A 24,306-nucleotide genomic window follows, 5' to 3' on the forward strand; every position below is an offset into this window, starting at 1 on the left:
GCTGTCTGCAAACAGTGAGAGTTTGATTTCCTCTATTATGGTGCAGGGGTTGTGACACAAGCGAGGATGGTGCCAGTTCGGTGGTGGACCCGCTAAGCTCGCGCAACTCGCTAGCGGAGACGTCACAGACCTCGGCTGCTGACCTGTCCAGCTTCTCAAGCCCGTCAGCGACACTGCGGAGGACGCCATCTCTCTACGACAATGTCGACTATCAGGAGAGCCTGGCAGCCGCTGCGGCAGCTGCGGCCCAGACGCCCATTGCGTCGCCACCTGCTGCTGCAGGAGCTGCCACGGCGACCAGGGGCGCCGCCCTGTGAGTGCTGCCACAGTGAGAGCCACCCCCTCCTCCCTCACCCACTCTTGCACGTTCGCACTGTCCGTAGGGCCAGAAACCTCACTGATATGCTCCCGGTTCATACGCTCACAATCGTGGACAATAAAAATGTTCCATAGAGTTGCACTATTTCTCTTCCAGTTAACGGGGGACGCTGAGCAAAAATCACAATTTTCACCGAAAAAACGTTTTTAAACTTGTTTTGTTTTAGATCCTTAATTTAATAAAAAACTTCTCACCAAGTTTGATTGTTGTCTGCTAAGTTGAAAAGTTAATGAATTGCTTTCACAAGACGGTGGTGTGCATTCGCTGTTGAAAGCGTCACTGAATGCTTTTTTCAAGATGTGGCCACTGAGCACCAAGAAACCGAACAGGAAGTGAATGCCCACATTAGAAAATTTGTTTTTAATGCTTTCTAGGCATGGGAGACATGTCGAGAAAACACCTGACCACTAAATAAAAACTACAAATAGAAGGCATAATTTTGGCTGTGGCAGCTTCATATTGGCTGGAAAACTAAACACAGCACGTGATCTTCTGATGCTATTTTTGCGCCACTCGGAGTCTCGCTAAGCAGACCTTGTTCTGGCTTTGTTTGATGCTTGTTATTTGTTCATCGTTCTAACCAAACAAGCTGATAAAAAGAGAAAACTTGAAGTAATTGCCACAGTGCAGGGTCGTGTTGAAAGAGAAGGGCCAAACCAATGCGCACTTTGACTTCTTTTTAGCCATAAAATTAAATAGCAAATACAGTCGAAGTTGGTTATAACGAACAGTGTGATTAACGAGACTTTGTTCGCTATATGGAATAATTCAATATACCCGAACCCGCTTATAATGAACTTCAGTACAAAATTTGTCGCGAACAGTGGAGCGAAAACGCGCTGACGGAAGAAAAATCATTCCAGTCACCATGAGTTCTGCTCCAAAAGTAATTTCTTGGTGAGAATGTACACCTATTTCCAGTAGATAGTGATTTTTTTTGCTGAACACTGCCTTTAGCTTCATCAATGAGATTCGCATTTTCGACACGCGACATCATTTCAACGAACTCCTGTCCACGTCGCTGTGGTCCCGAACAGTATCATCGCAGCACATCGGTAGCAGAAATGGCATCGCTAAGTGTCGGGTGAGGGCGATCATCTTCTGGAGCGGTCCGGAGGTGGCTCCTCGGCTGGCTATCATAGCTACGTGATCGTCAACCATCAAAAAATCCTCGAGGGCAACTTCTGTTGGCACAGCGAGCTCTTCCAGCAGCGTGGCAATGCCACTGTCATCTTGCGCTGCACGCACCGCACTTGCAGCTTCTGCGCTTTCAGGCACAGGCCGGCATGATGGGAGCAGTCCTTTTTGCTTGACGCGACTGATCGATTTTGATCGGCATGTCAGGCGATTTAAATGTGGTCGAGAGGCTCGTCATTAACCCATGCGGCTGTGCACTGAAAAGCGCAGCAAGCCAAGCCAAGTGGGTGCGTTCCGGAGAGCCTAGTGGATTGCAACGCTGCTGGATGGATGGTGCTTTGATCAAGTCGCCATAAAACCCGCTGTTGCTTCTGGTGGCAAGAAGCAAAGCTCAATGTTTCTGAGCGAGACGCCGCTGCGGTGTCGCGGTGGGCTGACCAGTTACCCAGGAATAGGCAAGTCTTGCTCCCGCTCGTTGCAAGCTCCTCGGAAAGGCTTGCCGCTGTTTCGTTGTCATCTGGCAGGATGAAGCACAGGAAAGAAAGCTCGCAGCAACACAGGCACAGCCTAGAGAACGAGTGACTCGCAAATGCAAACAAAGAAAGCATGGAGCTTGGCGGCGTACTGTAGCCTACATAGGTTGTCGGGCTGTCTTCTCCCGTAGCCAGCGCCATAGTTTGGAGATGCCCGCACATGCTTGATCACGTGGTAGGCGGCTGCTGAATAGGAACACTACAAAGCAAGGCTGGCCGATGGCGCAGATTTCAAAGGGCTATTTCCGCTCCCATGTTTCATGGGTTTTGCTGAAGCGCGGCCAGACGTTCGGGTGGCGTGTTTGCCCCGAGTCTACCTAGAGCCAGCGCAGCAGTGCATTGGCGGGCGTTTGATGATCAATCACAGGCATTTGGTGACCACTTGCAGGCTTTTGGTGCCCGATCGCGGGTGCTCAAGAGTTTGATATATCCAATGTGTAGTTCGTCATATAAAATACATTTACATGCATAGTGGCAGAAGAATTTCCGAGTGTTCGATATAAAGCATATTTCGCTATATCCGAGTTTGTTATATTCGGGTTTGGCTGTACCGAAATCTTTAAAGCTATTTTTCTCGGTTTTTACTTTTTAGGAAAACTATAAATTCCAAACTGCTTTATGAAAAGCTGCTTTCAACATAGTTTTCAGACTCCAATTTTGTCAACATAAGGCACTTTTTAGATCCCTCAATTTTTTCTGACACAAAAAAGTTATCAGATGTCTGTTATATAATGACAGCAGAAAAAGTAAACTTCGTTTTTAAAGTAATGACACAGAAATTACATAAAGCAAGCACACCACTAGCCTTATCAAACTGTTTTGTGCCACTGTGAACAAGCTATTTGAAGGAAAGGGGGACGTGAACATGCGACTTCCAGCCAGTGTTCAATGATTCCCTGTCTCTCATTTTGCAAGAAGTGTTGTGGAAAGAACAGAGACATTTTTTGGGGTAAACAAATTTACACAATCCCCTTAGGCTCATAAAGGTCACCTTGAGTAAGCCAGATGCTTGAAACGCTTACTTTTGCTAAGAAATTTCTGTATTTTCAGTTTGTTGCAAATATTTACAACATTGAGCATCTGGCAAAGAAAATACATTGAAACTCATTCCGGTGGAGAATTTCCACGTTCCTCTTAACGAACTCCTAACAGTTTATGTGCCAAAAATTTATGAGCCCAATAACCTTAAAGACACGTTTTGTCGGGAAATATTGTGACGGGTGCAGCATGGAGCAAAAGCTAGGACTAGAGGATGTAACGGAGAAGCCTCAATTTGCCAATGAAATCATAAACCTTTACACTTGTCCAGTACAGCATGCACCATGAGAGCTATTTCTTCCCTCCGCACCAAACTGTGGACCTTTGTCTCTTGTGGCATTTCCAGTTACCGCGTCTGAAGCCAGGCAACTCGCATTGGCAAGAATATTCGGGGATCATGCACTCCAACATCATCAGCGTGCTGTAACTACCCACATGTTGCGTAGCACTTCAACACTGGGCATTGGCGGCATGAATGGCTGCACTGTATGCTCTCACAGTGGGCTACATCTACTGAGTGGCAGGGTTGAGCACTGCGCCTTCCTTCAGCACCTGCACTGCTTGTCACATCTGCTTTGTTTTGTGTGGTTTGCCCTTATTTCACATCGCTCCATTTCACGATACAGAAACATGCACAGTTGCACTCAGCATGACTTGCAACATGTGCTTGGAGCTTCCTTCACTAAGCAAAAAGAGCCTGGATATGAACAAAATTTGTGCATCTGTCATATTTACACCATTGTTAGTCTACTCAAAAGTAAGTCGACACCCCATATCGCATCTCAGAAAAAAAGAAAGAACGGCGTGCCCGTGGGAACATTCCAAAATGAACATTCCAAGTTGTTTGTTTTTTTCGATGCAAAGAATGACAGCCATCTTGAATGTAGTCGTGAATGAGCGCCGGATGGTTATCGAACCCGGAGCACAAATGATGATTGACTAATCACTACATCAAAAACTGGTAAAACATAGCCATTAGTCATCGAATGCATCAAACAGAGCCAAAGATAAGCTATACATGCTATGAGTGAGCAGTGTCGGCTCTTCTATCAGCTACCGACACTCCCCGGAAGCACTGCCATACTGAGTGGTAGTGCCGCTGTGATTGGAGCAGCGGCCATTCCATCAGCTATTGACGCTCCATTGAGTGCCGAGTGAGCAGTTGAAAGTAAAAAAGGAAAATGCTTCCAAAAAAGCACGCAGAATATCTGATTGCTGCTGGGTAAGGCTGTAGTGTAAACAAAATTGTAACCACGCTTAGCAGCCTTTATTTATGATTGTAAGTTGACCACCCCAATTTGGATTTTCAAATTTAAAAATATAGGTAGACTTACAATCGTGTAAATACTGTAGATGCCAATTGATAAGGTTGAGCTCTCTGCAGAGGTATCACTGTGCAGTCTACTGCAGTGACGCGCAAATTGCACAATGGTTGCAACTGCCGGCGCATTGCAGGTCATACTATTTGCGACTACCCACCATTTCGACAGCATGTTTTATTGACTTTTTTATTGGCGTTCCCCACCAGGGCGGCGGTGGCTGATGAGGGCAGTCCACCTGAGGCCACCGGGGAGGCAGTGCGCATCTACGTGCCATACCACGGGGCTGCAGCTGCCACAGTCACCACAGACAAGGAGTCTCCTACCACGGCAGCGGCAACGACAGTGGCCAATGGTGACGTGACGCCCACCAACCAGGACCCCAACAAGATCACCATCCATGTCGACCTGCACCACTACTCCTCCTCCACGGCACCGCCGTCAGTGGCGGTGACCAACGCCTGCTGCGACAGTGGGGACGGCACACTGCGGCACAGCGCGGGCAACTCCACCTTCCACCAGGTCACCACCACGGACCTCTAGAGGTGGCTCTGGGTGCGAACTAGTGCACCACTGGGACCACAATGTGAGTACCACCTGCCACGGCAGCCTGTCCTTCTTGGCTCCAAGGAACAGCCTCACAAGGCTGTGCTTGGTTTGTTGCTGGAAATCAGTTGAGGGTGATTTGGCTTGATGCAGAGAAGTCACTTGCATGTGGGACAGGGTGTCTGAAAAGTGCGTGAATTTTCATGAGGACAGGTGAAAATGCCCGTCCATTATGGCACATGCATGAACAAAGACTGAAGCAGTTTCAGCAGGAGGATCTTTTACATCACGATGAAGCTCAGATAATTAATTTCAACCTCGAGGGAAATTACAGCATAGCTGCTGAAAGTGAAAGGGGACACACTGACTAGTTTTATGCTGGCGTGAGAAGTTCATCCATGAAGCGGGAAAAGGTCAGACCTCTGATCTCAGCTTTGTTTCTCATTGGTGATATCAGTGTCTCTAGGCTTAGGCAGTTTCAGAGTGACAAAAGAATCCTTATGAGATGCACCTGTTCAAGTGCTTTCTATACCTGTGACAAAGCTTGATAACTCTGAAGGCACACTTTGTTGAGGAGGGCTGTACACAGGCTTAAAGCTCTCAGACTTGAGTTTCCTAACACAGTTTAACCATACTGAAACGAAATTTCTGCCACAACCAAGTACTACTTCAGATTCCTGTTTGCAAATTATATAACGCAATGCAACTATACTCCGTTTCATACAGAGCAGGCAAAGCTTCCAAAGCTAACGTGCCTGTTCATACAGGCTGAGACCGTGCCCAAAAAGTAGTTCGCCCGACAACCAAAGTGAAGACAAGCATATTTCGTTGCAACAGATCCTAAGTGCAATGAATGGTATCTCCTGGACTTCGTTTGACCTCTTACGACATTTTCGTCCTCCAACTCATCAACTTCGAGAAGTACGTAAGAATGACTGTAGCGGTCTGATACGCCACTGGTAGGGCGAATCGCCCTTACTCCATCCGCGCTTAAAAAGTAGTTCATACTTAGTAAAAAATATAGTCTGAGGGTCCGCCCGCTGAGCGCCTCACAGCTTCGACCATAGTTTTCAGTGCTACCACTTCATTTTATACTGCTCTTTGTTTTTGTCGAAACACTCACCGAGGCTTTGAGGACAAATACGTAACAGAGCAATACTCGCACTACTCTGCAGCCACCCGGCGTTGCCTGTTATGTATGAAACGTAGTTCCCCCCACAATGAACATTTTAGGAACGTGGTTCCACTTCAGCAAAGTTCTCACGACTTAACAGGTTTTTTTTTTTTCATCCAGATTCTTTTAGAGCTCAATATCTCATGCAGTTTCACCGTAAACGGCTGCTGCACTTTCAGGGGCCCCACGACATTCGTACGTAGGGGAAGTGCAATTAATTTGCAGACATGTGGGCATAAAGATGCTATCCTGCGCCTGAGACGGTTTTGCCAACAGCTTGGGCACCGCATGTGCCAGAGCTCTTTGAAATTACCGTTTGCGAAACATCTTTTAGGGTCCATTTTTCAAAAAATTTGGTGGTGGCTTAACATTGCTGAGCACGAAATATTGCAGGAAAGCAGGCTTTCGGACACCGTCACCATGTGTCACCACGTGCCTGAAAGCATGATTGAAAGCACGTTTCCTTTCCTTTTGTGACTTGCACATAGAGGCAAGTTGATGACGGCAACAATGTGCAATGCACAGTGAGAGAGTGTGTCGCAGTTTAACCTGAGGCATGATCGGCTGCGGCAATAGCAGAGTGCTTTCTTGCAGTGTCCAGTGTAGCTGACCTGCTCACGCTACTGCGGGTTCGAAACCCAGTGGCGGCAGTATTTACTTTATTTCTCCAAGTTGGCCAAGGTTACCTTCATTCAAGGTCTTGTTTATTTCCCTCTATTACCCACATCACGTGACTAACTACAGAGGCTTCACCACACGCACTCATTTTCCAGGTTATGAGGCCAATAGTGCTTTCACATTAAAACGGCGATCTGGGGTGGCCAAAGTTGAGTGCTTACGGATTGCCACGCCGCTCACAACCAATAACGTAAGCATTGTTCAAGTTGCAGACTTCAAGATTGTTCTTCAACGCCTCTTGAGAGCGTTGTCTCTTCCTCGCTTCGTTCTGTCGTTGTTGTGTCTCTTTCGAGCTTTCTATAACGACCGCAGTACACTGAGGCGAAGCGCATATATATATACCCCCCGCGAGGCGACACCTCCTCTTCCTCTACAACAGCGGAGCACATCTGGTGGAGCGAGCGGCGACAGCAGCGGCATCGACGGTGGCGCTATCTGTTGGAGCGTGGCTGCGGCGTTGCTATGCAACGGTGGTTCAAGGTCGTTCGTGGGTCACGCATATGACGTACGGCATACGGCGCGACGAGCCAAAATGGCTCGCTGGCTGGCGTTGTAAAGCCTTCGATTTAAAAGTCTCAAAGCAGGTGTTTTTCCTCTCACTCTCTGATGCGCCTCCGTTGGACACACTGATTGGAAAAAACTGGCAAGCACGTGATGGCAGCGTCTTGTCACGCCTGAGCCTATGAGCGTGACGTGTGTTGTTGTGTGTAACGAAAAGTTAACAACGTAGGCAAGTCAGCTGACAATGTGAGCAAGTCTACCAGCCTCAGCTGTCTTCAGTTCTGATGGCATCTGTACCTCCGAAAGCCAGGAAACGGCAAGCTCTCGAAACCAAGCAGAGCATTGTGAGGCACGTTGAAAGCGGTTTGAAAATGGCTACAGTGGCAAAAAAGTATGGTGTTGCGGACACTACTGTGTCCACCATTTCGAAGAACAGCGACAAGTTGCGACAACAGCTCCAGGAAGACTCTGCTTTGCTTGCAAGGAAGCGGAATTCGTGCGTCAAAGTACGAAGATGTCGCCGCTTTGTTTGCACGGTTTCACGAGGTTCGGGCCTAGAGCATTCCTGCCAGTGGCTCAATATTGCAAGCAAGGCAGGTGCCTTGCAGACATTCTGGGGCATGATGGTTTTAACCCATTGAACGGTTGTATTCAGAGTTTCAAGGACCGGCACGAGATAAGCTCATTGTCATCGCTGAACCCGGCAGCGTTGTGTGTGAAGCAGCCACCACAGATGAAGACATCGTGCCAGCGGTGCGCGGTCACGCTGAGCCTGTATCGGAGGATGAGCGTGATGAAAAGAGTGAAAGTGCAGCACAAGTTTTGTGCAAAGATGCGCTCGACGGTTGCAACTGAGCCTCTACCATGCTCGGAGAAACCTCAGCGAGCAAACACTGAAGTGCCTGGCTGTTTTTGAAGATGAAGCCATTAGCTACACAGTTCAGTCACAGCGGCAGACTAAATTAACGTCGTTCTTTCATTCATCACAACGCTTCGACAAAAAGATCGAAAAACTTCTTTGTTGCCTGTGATTGCAGTGCTGTGCGTCTGATGCGTTATCAGGTGCATTTTGAAAGGTAGGCTGGCCGTTCTGAAAACGCGAATGCATGGAAAAGCTACGTCTTCGTTACAGTACAGTACCATTTATAACGCGGATTTTCCCGACTCCCGCAGTATGCATTATAAGCAGTCTATGCTGTAGATGCGTTAACAAAAATCCATAGATACAACAATCCAGGAAGCAAAAAAAAAATGCTTTTCAGGAGACAGTGGTGACTTTAGGCAAAAACATTTATTTGCTGCTTCCAGATGGTGCTGCCATTCGTAAGCACTCAGAAAGAGACTACAGCAAAGGCTCGTTAATTTGAACTCGGTTAATTCGAACTGACGCCCGGGTCCCGGCACAGCCTTGTGTATTTCGGGGGGGGAAAACTCCCGATAATTCGAATAAATCGGCATCCCCTGCTTTTACTAATTCGAACCAGGAACCACTGGCTGACACCGCTCCTCATAGAAGTTGACCCATAGCAAGTAAAACACGCTCCAAATTTATCAGAAATGTAAAACAATGAAAAAGAAAAAAAAAGCCGGGTTCACGAGGCTCTTGGAGCCCATGTTCCGGTGCATGCCGTAGCAGGTTTTCACTGCTGGAGCACTCACCCACGCCGCTGATGCTTCGGCGTGAACCGTTCCAGGTTTTCGTTGTGTCGCGGTTGCTGGGTCGCTGATCATGTGGTGTAAACAACGTAGCATGGCGGTTCGGGCGATGACGACTTTATTGGTGCCGCGAGCGCGAGCTACACGGACAGCAGCATGGAGGCGTTGGAGCCCTTGAGTGACGCCGATATAATTGAGGCTGCATGTTCCCAGCAGACATCGCAGGGCTCATGTGCAGTTTGAACAGCTTTCAGTGATGAGTCCGATGGTGGCGATGAGACTATGCCACCGCCAAGTGCACATGAAGTAGCATCGGCGCTAAATGTTGTGCAGGAGCTTTGGGCAAACTGCAGATGATGCTGATGGATTCTCGGCAGAAGAAACGCAAGGAAATGCACTTCACCTATTACTTTTAATTTTGACAACCCTTCCCCGTAAATGAACATGTTTTGGAGCATAAATAGCGTCATATATTCAAGCACTAAAGCTCGCTGCTCACACGAATGCATTCCTGTACTTGTTTCTGGCGCATAACTGGCCGATCAATTTATTTCATGTGCCATTAGGACCGTATGAATTTAATCCTTAGAATCGCCCGCCACAAGCGGGTAGTAGTGCCTAGCTTGATAACGAGTCTAGATGTGACTGCTTCGGGTTCTGCCCATGCGGCGGGGTGCTATAACCGCTCATTCTAACACTGATTCGATAATTCGAACTTTGCTTAATTCGAACCATTTTCTGGTCCCCTTCCAGTTTGAATTAACGAGCTTTTACTGTACTAGCTCTAGTCACTTTTTGATGCAGAGTTTCTCAACTGGTATGATCGAAGAGCTCTTCTGTGTGCGACCCATGGCCATTGTTACGAGGCTGCTTTCTTCTGGCCCACTTTTTCTCTTACTGCGCTGACAAAGGCTTGATGGAAATCACTTGTGTGTTTATTTCAGTGTCAAGTTACTGTGTTGGGGGTAACAAGTAACCTAGTTAGGCCTTTTATGATAAAGAGTGGTGAGTTCCAAAGCGCTTTCTCTATGGGTTTAGTGCGGAGCACGCTAAACCTGTTAAACCTGGTGACACCAATCAAGTGGCATTTAACCAGTCTGCTGTCACTCAGCATGCTGGTTGCAGGTTGCAGGTTACGTTGTTGCAGGTTACGTGCCACTTGGTCAGTGTCACTAAGTGCTCGGTGTCCAAAACATTAATTTCGATGTGTATGTGACATGAGCACATGTGTGCCTCATCGGTGGCAAAATTCTTCCAAGCAGCGTGGTCTTAGTACGAAGTCCTGCAGGATGTGAATGCAGGGGCACTTTTGTAACACCTGCGGAAAATTATTAGCATTTTGGTAGCCAGTGTAACGGACCCGTTCATTGCGTGAATGTGTCCATTGTTCGATATTTCCGGAGTACTGCAAAAATCGTGCCACAGCACTGATTTTTCAATTGCAAAGGACTAAATCTGACAGATTTTTGGAAATAAATGTAAATGTTGTTCGTTAGGTATCCATTCCTATCTGTCAATATTCTAGCCTGATTTCACGCCAACGAAGTGTCCACTTCAGCGAAATTTTTTCCAGTCTCGTGAATTTCGTAATGGTGGTGCTTCACAGGCAGAAAAAAATTGCCCTGAGAGGTGTGCATAAATGATGCATGTTAGCAATAAACAAAAACTTGGAGAATGCAATCGTCTACAGTGGCATAATCAAATTAACAATTCAGCCAATATCTTCTGCACTGACAGAATGTTTTGCAAACTATGGTGTAAGTATTGGTCATTAGTATAGATAACTATACTTGCAGCGTAAAAAATTAGTTAAATTGCCAATTTCATTAAATCGAGATTCCTATGTTTGAGCAGTCCAAATGAGGTTGCTGAGTCTTATGATACAGTTAGGGTTGATCAGAATTTTGCGATGTTACAAAATTTTAAAAATGCCCCAGTCAGAGACCGTTATGTATGATATGCTACAGTTCACAATGATGCGAACAGTTTCTCAGCCTGCAGCACATGAAAAAACACTCGAACTACAAGGCGTCTGTCAGCAGGCACTTGGTGATGACGATACTGTTAAAAAGGGACTGCTTGGTGACATATGAAGGGAAAAAAGGTTCAAACAAGCATTTTGGACTTTCCTGATAGATAATAATGGAACAAAAAAAAAAAACGTATCGACCCCAGCATCATGCAATGACCACACCGATGGCAGTCGGCAGGTCTCACCGCGCTATACAAGTGGCTGGTGGTGAAGCGCACCGGCTGTGGATCCCATATGTACAGTCTTGGCCAAAAGTTTTAAAGGGGCCCCGAAACACATTTTCAGTGCATTGTTTTGCCTGTTGGTTACATAGAATGAGTTATAATGATGCTATTAGCATCGGTTGTACCGCATACACTGCGGTTTTTAATATTTTAATTAGCTCACAAAAACATATTCATGGCGCTGACGACGTCACCATGCAAGGGCGGTTTTTAGCAGCGGATATCACATCACTTTGTGCGAGCTTGATGATTGGACAAAGAGTAAATATTCTGCAAATTGGGTTATTAACTAGAGATACGTTTTGTCAAGTTTTCGTGTTTTATATTAATATTAACAAAACCAGCTTGTTTGCCCCAGATAAAAGCACTGTAAATGAAGTAAAACAAAAACACGCCACCAGAGGCACTGGCTACTTTTTACATCGAAGGACTTTGCGTCTTTCTGTAAATCTTCTACAACCTAGCACTAAACACTTATGGCTACTCTCTATGTTTCTGAGAGCGGCTTTGCCCAATCGATCCAATCGAGCCATTGCACCCTATAAGTGTTCGTTTCGGTCCCAAGGAAGGATGCGTTCGTTTCACATTTAGCAGGCAGTGCGCATTGTCAGTTTGTGGAGAATCACCGGGTGGTGGCTCCAGATGGTGCCTCATTCCCGTCAACAGCGGGCGGTCCTTGCTCGCCGTGACCAACCAGCGTGCTAGGAGTGACGGGCGATGGCAGGCGATAAGCAGTAGCAGTACGCGCTATGCTAAATGTGTCTGATATCTTGCGCAGGCTGTCACACCATTGCAGTATCTCGCGCTTGAGTTCGGATTCATAAGTAAGGGAACGCCACTGATCAGTGTTCCCTTCTGTGCTGTCGACGTGACATGAAACATCGCTGGGTCAGCTGGGCGTTCCCATGGTTGTTGTGACCATGCAAACGCCGCTGCCAACCTTGGCATGAACAAATTATAGAGAACAGGCAACCATGGAGTGCAAACTTCCGCCACATGCTCAGATAGGCTGTTTTGATTGGTCGCACTAAGTGTCGTCATTGGGAGAGTGTAATGGGAATGGGAAGCTGTGCGAAAATGGAGTTGAAGGCAGCATTTTGGAAATTCTTGATTGAATAACTCCCGTTCCTATGCATCGACTCTCGTAATTATTTTTGAGTCAGCATCTGTGTGACCTAAAGAATCCATCTGAAGTGTAAGCAGCGTCCGTTCAAGCAATGTTTCACAGCTCCTTTAAGGCCAAAATTTTTTAGCTTCCGCTGCATAACAGAACCATTACGACACTATTAAAGACCAAATGACCTTGAAAGGCTACCAGAAGGTTTCTTCTTGAGGTAGAAAATTGTCCCGCTTTACTTGTGTTTTGAATGATCAGCTACACGGAGCATTCTAGGTACATTAATGCAGCTGAACGCTGTGGCGTTAAGACTTTTTGACCAAGACTGTACATGACAGATAATGCAGCAGGCGAAAGGTTTTATTTTCATCTTGTAGTCAAGGAGGCTCCTGGTACATGCATGTGATGCGCGAGGACTTCGTTAAATTGAAAGTGTTGTATAAAATTACTTTTTTCAACCGGGAAAAATATACATGGCTTTCATTGGGGCAGCAATTGCGAAAGGAAAAAAAAAAAGCCTTATTTTGTGAATTTCATTAAATTGAGGTTAGCTATATTGAGGTTTGACTGTATCGCATTCTTACTAAATATGAATGAAACACTCCATCTGTGGCATGACCGGAGATAACTTGGTGCTGGCACTGTGTTCATGCACTCACTGCCAGCTAGGATGGGCTACCAGTGCCATGGCCAAGCTTCTGCGTTGCACCTGGTTAATGAAGGGGTTTGCCTTACTCTTTTTCTGATAGCGGTAGCTCAGTGGTTATGCTGCTTGGCTGCTGACCCAAAGACGTGAGTTCGATCCCGTCTGTGGCGGTCGCATTTCGATGGAGGCGAAATGCTAGAGGCCCGTGTACTGTGCGATGTCAGTGCAGCTTAAAGAACCCCAGCTGGTCGAAATTATCTGGAGCCCTCCACTATGGCGTCCCTCATAGCCTGAGTTGGTTTGGGACGTTACAATCTACAAAACCACAAAACCAATCTCTGAATAATTTTCTGTCTCTTTTGCCAGCGAGATGTGCTTGGTGATTGCGTTTTCTGGCCTTCATTTCCCAGAAATTGTCCAGACGGGTCAGCAAATGGCAATGCGGCACCCTCCCTGGTTCTGCATCACTTCGAAGATCCTCCGTGGAAGCGGCAGGGATTCAGTGCACCAGTTCCCAGAGCTGACCAAAGTGGTCAGCGAAGCTATCTACACCCCCCCCCCCAACCCACCCTATTGTTGAGGTCCGCCGCGTGCCGACGCCATATGGCTGACAGTCGTGGATTGATGTGGCGTTGATGCCTGCTGGCTGTGTCTCCACGAGTGTGTGCTTTTATGTGCCAGGTATCTGACAAATGGAAAGCCACACGTAATACTAGGCGAGCATACAATGGGAGGGACACAGACATGCGCAGGACCTTGACGACAGCTGCTTGCTAGAAACGTAGGTGGTATGCCCTTGGCATCATGAGTGGCTCGAACGGAGATGTGGGAGGTCTTAGCATGTGGGATGCAGTCTGGAGCACTTGCTGTGGAGATGGGCGTGTTCATTTTTCAGCGACAAATAAATTGCTCATGCAGAGCCTAGTCTTTTCGCACGGAATCCTCGTTTATCATGGCGCATTCCTGCACTCGTCTGTGTCTCATCCATTGCCCATAGTACTTACCACAGCAGCTCCATTGTGAATCCATCGCAACTGACTGGGACAGCCATTGTCTCTGTGGAGGATGCATCTGCTCATCGTATCTGCTGCGTAGTGTGGGAGTTTAGCAACTGTAGTGGTGTAGGGGGAGAAGCAGTTTGTGGACAGCAACCGCTTTGTGAACCCAGTGCCAAGCGGTTCAATGCCAGAGTCACCACCCCATAAATTCCTGGTGAGCACCATTAGGCCTGCGACGACTCATGGGGGGCTTAATCCTAATTAAAAGTGACGAAATGGTTTGGGCCAAAGTATGATTGGAACTAATTGGGAACTAACTGGGACTGGATGGATTCTGTTTGTTTCCACTTGTTCATGTGGCGCACTGTGAAATTGGTCACCTTGGCTGGTAATCGGTTGCAAATTGGACCATTGGCACCACACACTTCATTACTTGGGTTAGCTGGAAGGTGTACAGGGAAGGGTTGGCCTTACGGGTTGCACTCAAGTCACTCGGGTCCGGGTTGGCCCATATTTGTTTCTCTTTTTTTTCTTTTGCGAGTCACTCATTTTCATACTCCGTTGCAACGTGGGTTTTCCATCTGTGCATTCACACATTGCTGGCACAAAAAATCTGCATGTTTTCATGAGGAGAAAAATTGTTCTTTCAAACGTTCAATCTGACATAGGCTTTTCTCTGCACACTTTAAGAGTCCCAGTGTTAACTTTCTTCACCTTGGCAGTGGCAGCATGTTGCTGCATCATTCAGTCTAAATTTCCCCATCTGTTTTAACTGCAGTACTGTTACTAGTAACTCATCTCGTTTGTTTCGTGTTAAATTTCCCACAAAAATGACATCATTGCGTTGGTGGTTCTGCATGGCTTTTCCTATTGTGTATGACTGTGACAACTTGGTTGCGCTCTCTGACGTTTGTGCTCACGAACTGTTTTTAAGTGTCTCTGTTGATTTCAGCCTGGCACTCTGATGCTGCTAAGTTGGCTGATGATGGACAATGCAGGTTGCAGCAAAATTGATTGTATAGTTGTCTGGACTGGGCAGGCATGTGTCGTAAATTTGAGCCTGGCCTTGCAGTTGTGATGGTTTCTTTTTTTTGTGTCGAGCTTCTTTCTTGTGCCAAATCTTTTGTTGTTTTATGTGCGCACTTTTTTTTTTTACCTCCTCACAGCACTAACTTGTGTTGATGAATGCTCTCATGTGTGTTGACTGATTGTGTTTACTGAGTTCCCTGCCCCCTCCCCCGATCTACACCTTGCAAAGAATGTTGATGTAAATGGTGTGGGACACTTTGTCTCAGCTAGGGCGAATTTTGTCACAGTGCATTTGTTGAGCAACCCAGCAATGTAAAAAGGGAAGTTTTAATAATTGTGAGTGGAAATCTTGGTGTAAACCTTGGTACAGTGAATTTCTGTTAGGGAATAAACGTAGCTCATGGAGGGATGGCACAGTGAGTGGGCACACTTGAGCTTGAAATTGTGTGAGGGAAACAGGGACATGACTGGATTTTTGCATGGCCTTCTCAGTAAGCAAATATCGTCAGTTGCAGTGTATGCTAACATTCCCGGGTGAGCAGAAGCCCCACGAATGTTCCAGATCCGAGGCACTTACTGAGCGTCGCTGCTGCTGCTGCTGTGCTACCCTGAGTGGAGTTAGTCAATTACGCCACTCTCTTAAGTCGGAAGATGTACTTCAAATGGTGACACTGTTGGCTAGCTTGTGGCCAGTCTTTGCGCACTGTTGTTCTTCAGTGCTGACTTCCATTACCAGCTGCAGCACTTCCTGCCTCCTGTTGGCCGTGGTCATTTGAAATATGCCATCAAACTAGGAAGATGGGCCAGGTGTCAGCGGCACAGTCTTGTTGCTAGGAAGACAGAACACCTTTTTGCTGGTCCCATGGCCCAATCATGGCCCAACTATCCCAGTGCAGCAATGCTTTCATTGGCACCTGGCAGCAGGTGCTTCAGCCATCCTGCTTGGTGGTGTGTTCCTTTTTCCCCTTTTTATCGCCAAGATAAAATTGTATCTCGGTATACCATGGACAAAGGACTGAGGCAAGCTCCGCAACCAGGTGCAGTGGTGAATAGGATCCAGAATGAAAATGCCACCTTTGCATGGAACCAGGGCCAACAGCATGGCCAGCTGTGAGAAGACATGTGCCTGCCGTAATCACCATTGCACTGTGACAAAACTCTCCTTCCAATCGCACAAATATGTATGGCTGCATGCAGATGCCCAGTGCCTGCACATAGGGTGATGGGCTCGCATGTTGCCACTGAGTTCACTCTTGTCAATGTGACAGGTTTGCTTTCTATGTTCTTGGCACCCGTGTCTGGCCTGTTCGATGTTTCTGTCAACCTTTGTTTTCTTCAAATACTCCTGCTCTGGAGGGGAGCCTTTTTTGCCTGAGTGCCTTGTTACAGCTCATGCAGGGGCTGTTCTTTATATTTTTGCATTTTGTTTTGCTTTTCCCCACTCTGCAGGAGCTGGTCCTTTTTGGAGGATTTCTATCTGGTGGTTGCAGGGTATCATTGTTGTGTCACAGCAAATGCAGAATGGCTGCTGACAAGCTGACCAGAGATCTTGGTTTGACTTGGTGATGTCAAAAGCAGCACGCGTGAAGGTTGCAGCTAGGAAGAAAAAAAAGCAAAGGCATGTACAGGATGAGGGGATTGGTGCAGTGCATCTTCACTACTTGGAAGTCTTCTTCAAAGCCGTGGGTGTGGAAACCTCAGAATGAGCATAATGAGACGGTTGTTGGGAAGTGGGCTTCAAGAGAATGGCATGAAACACTCGCGAGGCAGTCACAAAGCAGTCGTGAAGTTTTTGTGGAGGCTGGGCTGGCCTGTTCGCTCATGTTGAATTGCGTGTCATGAAACAGATGGGAACAAAAGAACAACAAGCCCTTTGATGGTTCCTGTTCTCATGCCTTTAGGTGTTTTATGTTGCGCAGTTTAGTGTGGTAATTTATGAACTAGCGAGAACCAGACTTCTGATCAGTCTGGTCATAGCTTAATGCGAGAGCTGGAAGGGGTTCTAAAGCAATATTTCGGAGAACCACTCTGAGGAAAAGGCGTGGGGATCGAGTGATGTCCAGCTGAACTGTGGGCCTTTCCAAACCAGTTTAATGGGGGGAACATTTCTGGAGTGGGATCTGGTCTTTTGGCAAGTAGCACATGAGTCGCAGGTTGTTAGATAGCCATTTCTAGGCAGCAGGTGCATTGTGTAAGTTGCAGAGATATACACTTTCAGCCAGGCCAGTGCAGCTGCCCTGCATACACTTGCCGCTGCTGGGAAAATGCCAGATGCCATTGCTGGGGTGGTGATAAGGTGGCCGTTGTACTTCAGAGAGAATGTCAGGGGTGCTTTGTAGTTCATTGATGTGGGAATGGTGGAGACATATCTGGAGGGCCGCAGTGTCGCTGGAGAGATGCCCATTGTTTTGTCTGGCACGTACTTAACTGCCTGGTCAGCCATGTACAGCTCGTAGAAATAGAGCTCGCATGCTCCTTCGGTTTGTAGCTGAACCGCATCTGGCCCCAGGTTGTTCGGGCTTGCCTGGCAGAGAGATGTAAATTATGTGAATAACATTGAAGGCCATGCGGTACACATCGCTACTTCAGTGCTGCTGCTGTCTGCACGTACGATTGCCAGAGGCAGCATGGAGTGGAATCTTGCAGCTTCTGCTCTGGTGTGTTTGTTCTCTCAGGGAAGCTGCAGCATTGAGGCTGGAGTTGCTCGCTTTCACTAACGGGGGCACTCTGATGTTTTGTCAGGGTGACCAGACAGAATGCCTGAACGAAGAACGTAGGTTTGAGACTGCACAGAAAAGGTTAGTGTGGTTAGTGCTTAGCGACTGAATGGATGGTAGCAAGTGTGCTGCTTATTCTACCCTCGCCTCTTATGTGTGCTGTCTCAATGCTACATTCTTTGTTCGTTCATTATGCATGACCAATTCGCCCCTCAGTATACCACGTTAGTGGTGCGAAGAGGCATCATACCTGGCACTTGATGGCTCCTGCAGATGAGCAGCCTCACTTGGAAACTGTTTTTGTAGCACGCAAGCATTAGGAGCTCACAGAGCAGAAGTGGAGCACTTGCCTGTTCTTGCAGTGGCAGTCATGTTTTGTGAGCTGTTGCCAGAGGGAAGGCAGCTCACAGGAGACATATCTCCCAAGTCTAAAAGTGCTTAGCTCCTGTGTGCACACCATGACTCAAACTAGCTTAGCTGTGAGAGACCCCGGTAGATGAGGTAGATGTTGGCCTGCACCAGTGCATCCCGCTCCATTCGAGTGGAGCCCTGGTGCACTTCTAGTGCTTGCTTTACTGTTAAGTGGGCAGCCGTACGAGTTCAACGCAGCCCTTGCGCATTTCTAGTGGAATTTATGTTGGAAATATTCTACTCGTTTCTCTCGTGAGTTTCTTAGAGCCATGCAGCACAAATAGTGTTAAGACCGTGCAAGAAAGCTTTGTTCACAGAAACGCCAGGCACCATGTGAGCATTTGAGTATGCTGCCTTTTCCATGGTCAAATATAAATGGCATACTACGTACTGAGCAATAACAGCTGTTCACCAGCTATGCTTACTGAGCAGCGGATTGGGGCTGCAGTTTGGCTAGTGTGGCGAGCTACTGTCGAGAAAACCTGTGAAGGCGTGTGCAGTGGCCTCTCTCTGGTCTCATCTTTAGTGGAGAGGTCGCGCTGATCCTGCCATGAGTTCAAATCTGTCAAGCCTGTCAATTCTCCAGCCCCTGCTGTGTCTAGCTGCTATGAGTCCGTCACAAAATGGTAGTGTTTGCAGCTCTGAGCGTCGGTTGCCCTTGTTTATTTAGGACTGTGAAGCGCCACCTACATATCTGTGGCCCTTGGAGCACTCGCAAAGGGCCGTGTAACCACCCCAGTCAAACGAATACTGATTGGAATTGGCCATAACTCATTTGGAACCACTAAACATGCATGAATTGGGCCTAGTTAGTTGTTTATGATGGTAACAATACAGTAAGCTTTTTATAGACAGTGTGGTGTGTCTTTGTTTTGTTTAATTCATAAAAAGTTTAACGTGTTATTGCCATAATTTAAACCAGTTTGGTCTAATCTGATTGGAACCAACAAATTGTCATTTGCTGCCTATTGTGTTTTGGCCTTTTCTGATCATTTTCGACTGGGAAATGGTTCCCCACAGGGCATTGTCACTGTGGTTGTTAGGCATTGAGATCAGAATAATATTGAAATTCACCCTTTGGTGCTGGCATATTCTTCATCTAAAGCATTTTTTGTGGCAGTCATTGTTGACAAAGGGGGAAAAATGATGCTTGTGCCATGACACGCAGAAGCAGGAAAAACTGGTCGTGGTGGAAAAGCATTGTTTCCGCTGATTCAGCTTTTCACTGAAAAATAAAAAATAAATATGCTGGAGAGCAGCTGAGCTCAAAATTCATCACGCGTTTATTTGCTCACACTGTATGTGCATGTTTGTGACCCACTTACGACTGCCTTCCTGGCAATAGTTTCGACAACTGCAGCCTGAGTGTGCTGACATATATCGAATAGTAACGCTGTCCCCATACAGCTAGTCTGAGCCCCCAGTAATCAGCCAGCTTCACTTAAAAAATTTCACACCTTTACTGCATTTCACGCTGGTGTGAGGTGAAACGAATGAAGAAATTGTGCTGCTGATGTCTGGGGTTCTTCCGCATTCTCCTGTGGTGGTTGGAGGCACTGTTCTGTCTTTCCAATAGTAGTAGTCATGGATAGCAATACTAACACAGAGGCCAGTTGCTTGATAATCTTCCCAAATGTATGCACTGCTTAGAAAATGCAAGAGGACAAAATGACATGCGACACAAGTGCAAACCTGCAACTGTTTATTAATTATTGAAGATACTGTGAAGATATATGATACTGTATGTATAAATACGCCCCTTCAATAAGTAATAAACTAAATTTGCGTATGTGTCAGATATCCTTTTGTGTTTTCAAGTAGTGCATACGTTTGGAAAGGTAGTCGTGGGATCAGAAACTGAGCCTGGAAAAATGCGCAAAATGCCATGGAGAGCTGGCAGTGAACAAGGTTTGAAACATGTCAGGAACTGCTGTAAAGGTGGGGTCACTCAGTTGAAGACACGGCTTCGAACCGGGTCTGGATGGTGTACATTCTAATGGCTCGGTGAGCAGGCTTCTTGAAAATTTCCACTAGTGGAAAATTTTGGAAGCTTCAATAAATAGCCATGTTTATGAAATGCAGCATCAAATTCTAAAAATCATGTCTGAACTTTGGAGGCAGAGAAAATGCCGAGAAAACTTGCTGCTGCTAAGACTAGTCTTGATCATGAAACTAACAACGAAAAAGCAGCAACAGGTTGGAGCGTACGAATCTCACAGCTGTGGATAGCGCACTCGTGAGAAACCGCTCTGATTGATTTTGAAACTGTCTGTGCTTCTTTGAGTCGCAGTGCTATTCTGTTGAAGTTTGTTTAAAAGAAGTGGGGTCAGTGTGGCACTAGTAGTGTGCTCGAACGGCTTTTTGGCTTTATAACGAAAAAAAGACGACAATCCTTTGGGTGAGCTGTCTGTTTGTGGGCTATTCTAGTGCGCAGTTTCTAGACATTTGTAGTCATTGTGACTTCCTTTTCGTTTTCAATCGAGGCCTGGTTTTTGGTAGAAGTGTACTCTGTTGACGGAGCACTCGTTGGCCTCTGAAGTCAGACATGCATTTGCTGAAGGTGATCCTTTGCCTCTACAAGCTTCATGCAGAGGCGTTGAAAAATGGCAGACTCTGTGGAGGCAAGTTTTGCCTTAAATCTCACTGTGTGTAGCTTGAAATACATTGCAAGCATCATCGCAATCGGGTTGCTGCCCATGTTCCCCCAAGGCTCACATGATAGCTGCAAGGCTCATCACAGCACAGTAGCCATCTGGTCGTGAAGCGAATAAGCGTTACTCTGTGCCACTTACATCTGCCGCATGGTGGCAAGTGTCTACTGCGACGCACCTTTAGCACATAAAGTTTCCTCAGCTTCAACAGTATCTTTTAGAGCACCTGAATGTTTTCTCTTCAATTCCTGCTGTATATATATACATATGTGTGCGTGTATGGTCTCTAGCAGCAGCGGAGGGCGTGTCCCCAGTTTAGCGTAAGCCATGCATGTAGATTGAGACTATGGCCATGCAATACTTCTCAACTCTCGAGTCCCTCCCAAGCAAATGTCCTCTTTGAGGGCAAGCAGCACGGTAGGTGTGGCCACCTGGGCAGAGGCGCCACACTCGGTGGTCGCAAATAAGCAGTCTGCACTGACAGAGTGTGGTTGTTGTGCGGATGGTTGCAGCCTGGCATCCCACCCTTGGACAAGCGGCTGAGCAACTCACAGACATAACATGCATCCTAGTGGTACCTGTGTGCAGTAACAACTGCTCATCTAGTTGAAATAGACATATTGGAAGCGCCAAATCACATTGGAACCAATTGGAAGCCAATTGAAACTATTTGGATTCCCACCGGTTCCACCTGAACATTGGCCAATTCCAACTGGTCGTTTTCTACTGGGTGGTGCTGCTTCACCAGCAGTGTTAAAAAGCGGGCCCATTTTGTGTATGCTTGACTAACAGACTGCACAATCTATTTATTTATTCCTCCTCTTCTGCTTCGTTCTGGTTGCCAATTGAAGTTGCACCGTCTTTTGTTGGTGACGTGTTTGTGCCAGTCATTTTGTTCCAATTGCCGTGGGACTGCCATTTCAGCTCAAACTTGAATCTTATTTTGGCATTGGACTACGGGCCGATTAAGAACACCACTACCATTGCAGATTGGTTTGTAGTTGCGCTGCACTGGAAGGTGCATTTTTTTGGTAGGGAAACAGAAATGTCTTTCGGAGAAGCTTCCTTAAAGCACATTGTCAGGGCTTGACAAACCAGGAAGTCTTCTTTCATGTGTTGGCATGATCTGTTTTTTCTAGGTCACAATGCTTAGAGAGCCATCATTCTCGCAATGAGCTGCTTTCATCTTGCAGTGGGGCATGCGACTCCAGCAATACTTTTGAGCGTGCCACCTGAGTGCTTGCCACATGTGCATGTTGTAGCAGTGCCCACTGAAACCAGTATCTGGACCCACTCTGGTGCTGCCTGTGGTCTCGATGCTGGCAGTATCATCTGGCCTCGTGCAGAGGGCATTGCATAAATCACGTAACGTTCCTTGCATAAACTAACGGTCATCATTCATGCTGTTATCTGAACTAGGAAGGTAATGCGCACACGAAATTGCTGACCTGCATTTGAGTTTTTTGAAATTGAGCCAAATCCACCTTGACAGATATAAAAAAACAGAAGTTTTTTATCCACAACAGCCTATTGGAAGCTGTTCCATGATACGCTTTAAAATGCTAGTTATATGGCCCATTTAATTTTGATAGTTTGTTGAAGAACAAATCTATGGGTGAGCTTACAATTGTATCATAACGTCACTTAAATTCGGTGCCTGGATTTGGCTCACTTCGAGAAACTCATTTTATTCTAGATTGTGATTGGAGGGCACATCAAAGTCTGCAATAAGTGTGTTGAATTTTTTGTGTGTGCATTTACTGTAACTGCAGCACGTGGAGCTGCTGTTGCGCGAGTTTGGCCGAATGCGGGCGCTGTTTTTGGCAGGTGGTGGTTGCACACCTCAAGCTGCCAGAGTGGAGCTTGAGCAACATCCGCAGTTGGCGCCTTGCATCTTTCTGCCCAGAGCTGCCTGGCTCTCTCCAATCGATCCTTGCTGCTATTCGTGCCTGCGACTTGTGTGTGTTATGGAGCCCCTGTATGTGACCCTTGTGTATAGCTTTGCTCTGTAGACCTGTACATAATACTGTGGACTGATCAATGCCAACATAGAGTTGCTTAGAAGGGGGCCCAAGTGTGTCTCTGTGCACATTCCGTTTCTGGTACAGGGCTGCACTGTTCTTGACCCGACTGCCATTTGTGATGGACTGCTGGGCACCAGATGGGCTTTGCCCACCTCTCTTGCAATGTGCACCACATTTTCTGGGCCTTTTCTCTTTCTGTTTCATTTCTTTTCTTGGCCTCATCAACTTTGATACTCTGCACCAAAAGTGTAGCTGGCTTATATTCTGAATAATGATGTGTAAGCGCTTACTAGTGAATTTGGGGAGCAGGTACTGTGGTTGTAAAAATTTGAGATGGTGTTTGATTTAACACTACCTGGTGTCACTAACGCTCTGGAGCAAACCAGTGAGCTGGAACTTTTTTTGATCATTTATGCATGCACGAATTGCCAGGAACCTTTCACTCGTTGCTACCTTTCTAGGCTGGACACTGGGTAGTTCCGCTTTTCAACGTTTCCTTGTCAAGTGGCCGAGGCTGCATTCAATGTTACTATGTGGCTGTATAACCGACGTATTCAGGGAGCTCAAAAAGTGGACATATTATGTAAGGGCAAGGTATTCCGTGGTGCATATTGCTTCACTGTCACATGCACACAACTGCAAAGCCATCTGTGCCTGGCGGCCTCAATAGACTGTGTATGCGATCAGTGGACGTCATTTGAGGGATATTTACTTTTCTTTTGCCTGATGGCCTGTGTTTGTCCTTTAACTCGAACTCGGATGGACAGCCGAATACAGTGGGGAGCTTTTTGTGTGTGTACTGTAGATAACAAGTGAAGAATTCTCTATACATAAATGTATATGTAGAACCTTTTGGTACTAAATAAATTAATTTTTATAATGATCGTGCACTTGCCATTGCTCCGCCGGCTGCGGCGCGCGCCGAGTGGCTGCGGCCGTGGTAGCGCATGACGTCTGAAAGAATTTGGCACTGTGAACCATTGATAACCCCGGCTGCTGACGTCATTTGCAACACGTGACGTCCTCTGCCAGGTTTTCGCGCGAAAGCCCGTCGCCGCGAGGTACAAAAGCGGGAATTTTTAAAAATGTATTGTAAATTTCCCGTCCGCTTTTGAGCTCTCGTACGCGGCATGGACGCTCGGTTGCCTGTACTCTACATTGTGCAAGCATTTTAAAGCCAAGCTCGGACACCCCTTTCTGTGGCCCATTAAGGTACTATACATACGCCATAGTGGTAATGGGTTCATGCCCATACATGCGGAATTGGTCATTCTGTACTTTACATGCATGGATCGTTGGGAGTCTTCATACCACTACTGGCGCAGCTGTTAAGCAGTGCGCCACTTCCCTGTAGTACAATGGTAGGTGCTGCTACCAGTGGGACTTGTGAGACCCAGGATGCCCTTCCCGGGCAACCAGTGCCACAGACAGTGGCCAAAGAGCTGCCTAGGGTATCATAGTAAGTAGCTCTTCCCGTTATAAATTTTGTCAGTGGC

General features: G+C 46.8%; 1 protein-coding gene across 3 annotated transcripts in view; it reads left to right on the plus strand.

The window, feature by feature from the left end:
• The window catches only part of LOC144103792 (USP6 N-terminal-like protein), a 149,869-nt gene extending 126,175 nt beyond the window's left edge, over positions 1-23,694 (plus strand). For 2 of the 3 annotated variants that reach the window (XM_077636444.1, XM_077636445.1), the window contains 3 exons: positions 47-313; positions 4,616-4,992; positions 13,391-23,694. In XM_077636444.1, coding sequence (XP_077492570.1) covers positions 47-313; positions 4,616-4,949 — 601 coding nt within the window. In that variant the 3' untranslated portion in view covers positions 4,950-4,992; positions 13,391-23,694. Of the gene's footprint in view, positions 1-46; positions 329-4,615; positions 4,993-13,390 lie in introns of all 3 variants that reach the window. The other variant, XR_013308319.1, reaches the window with a different exon arrangement.
• Positions 23,695-24,306: the final 612 nt, after the last annotated feature.

The sequence above is a fragment of the Amblyomma americanum genome, chromosome 9, assembly GCF_052857255.1.
Source record: "Amblyomma americanum isolate KBUSLIRL-KWMA chromosome 9, ASM5285725v1, whole genome shotgun sequence".
NCBI lineage: Eukaryota > Metazoa > Arthropoda > Arachnida > Ixodida > Ixodidae > Amblyomma > Amblyomma americanum.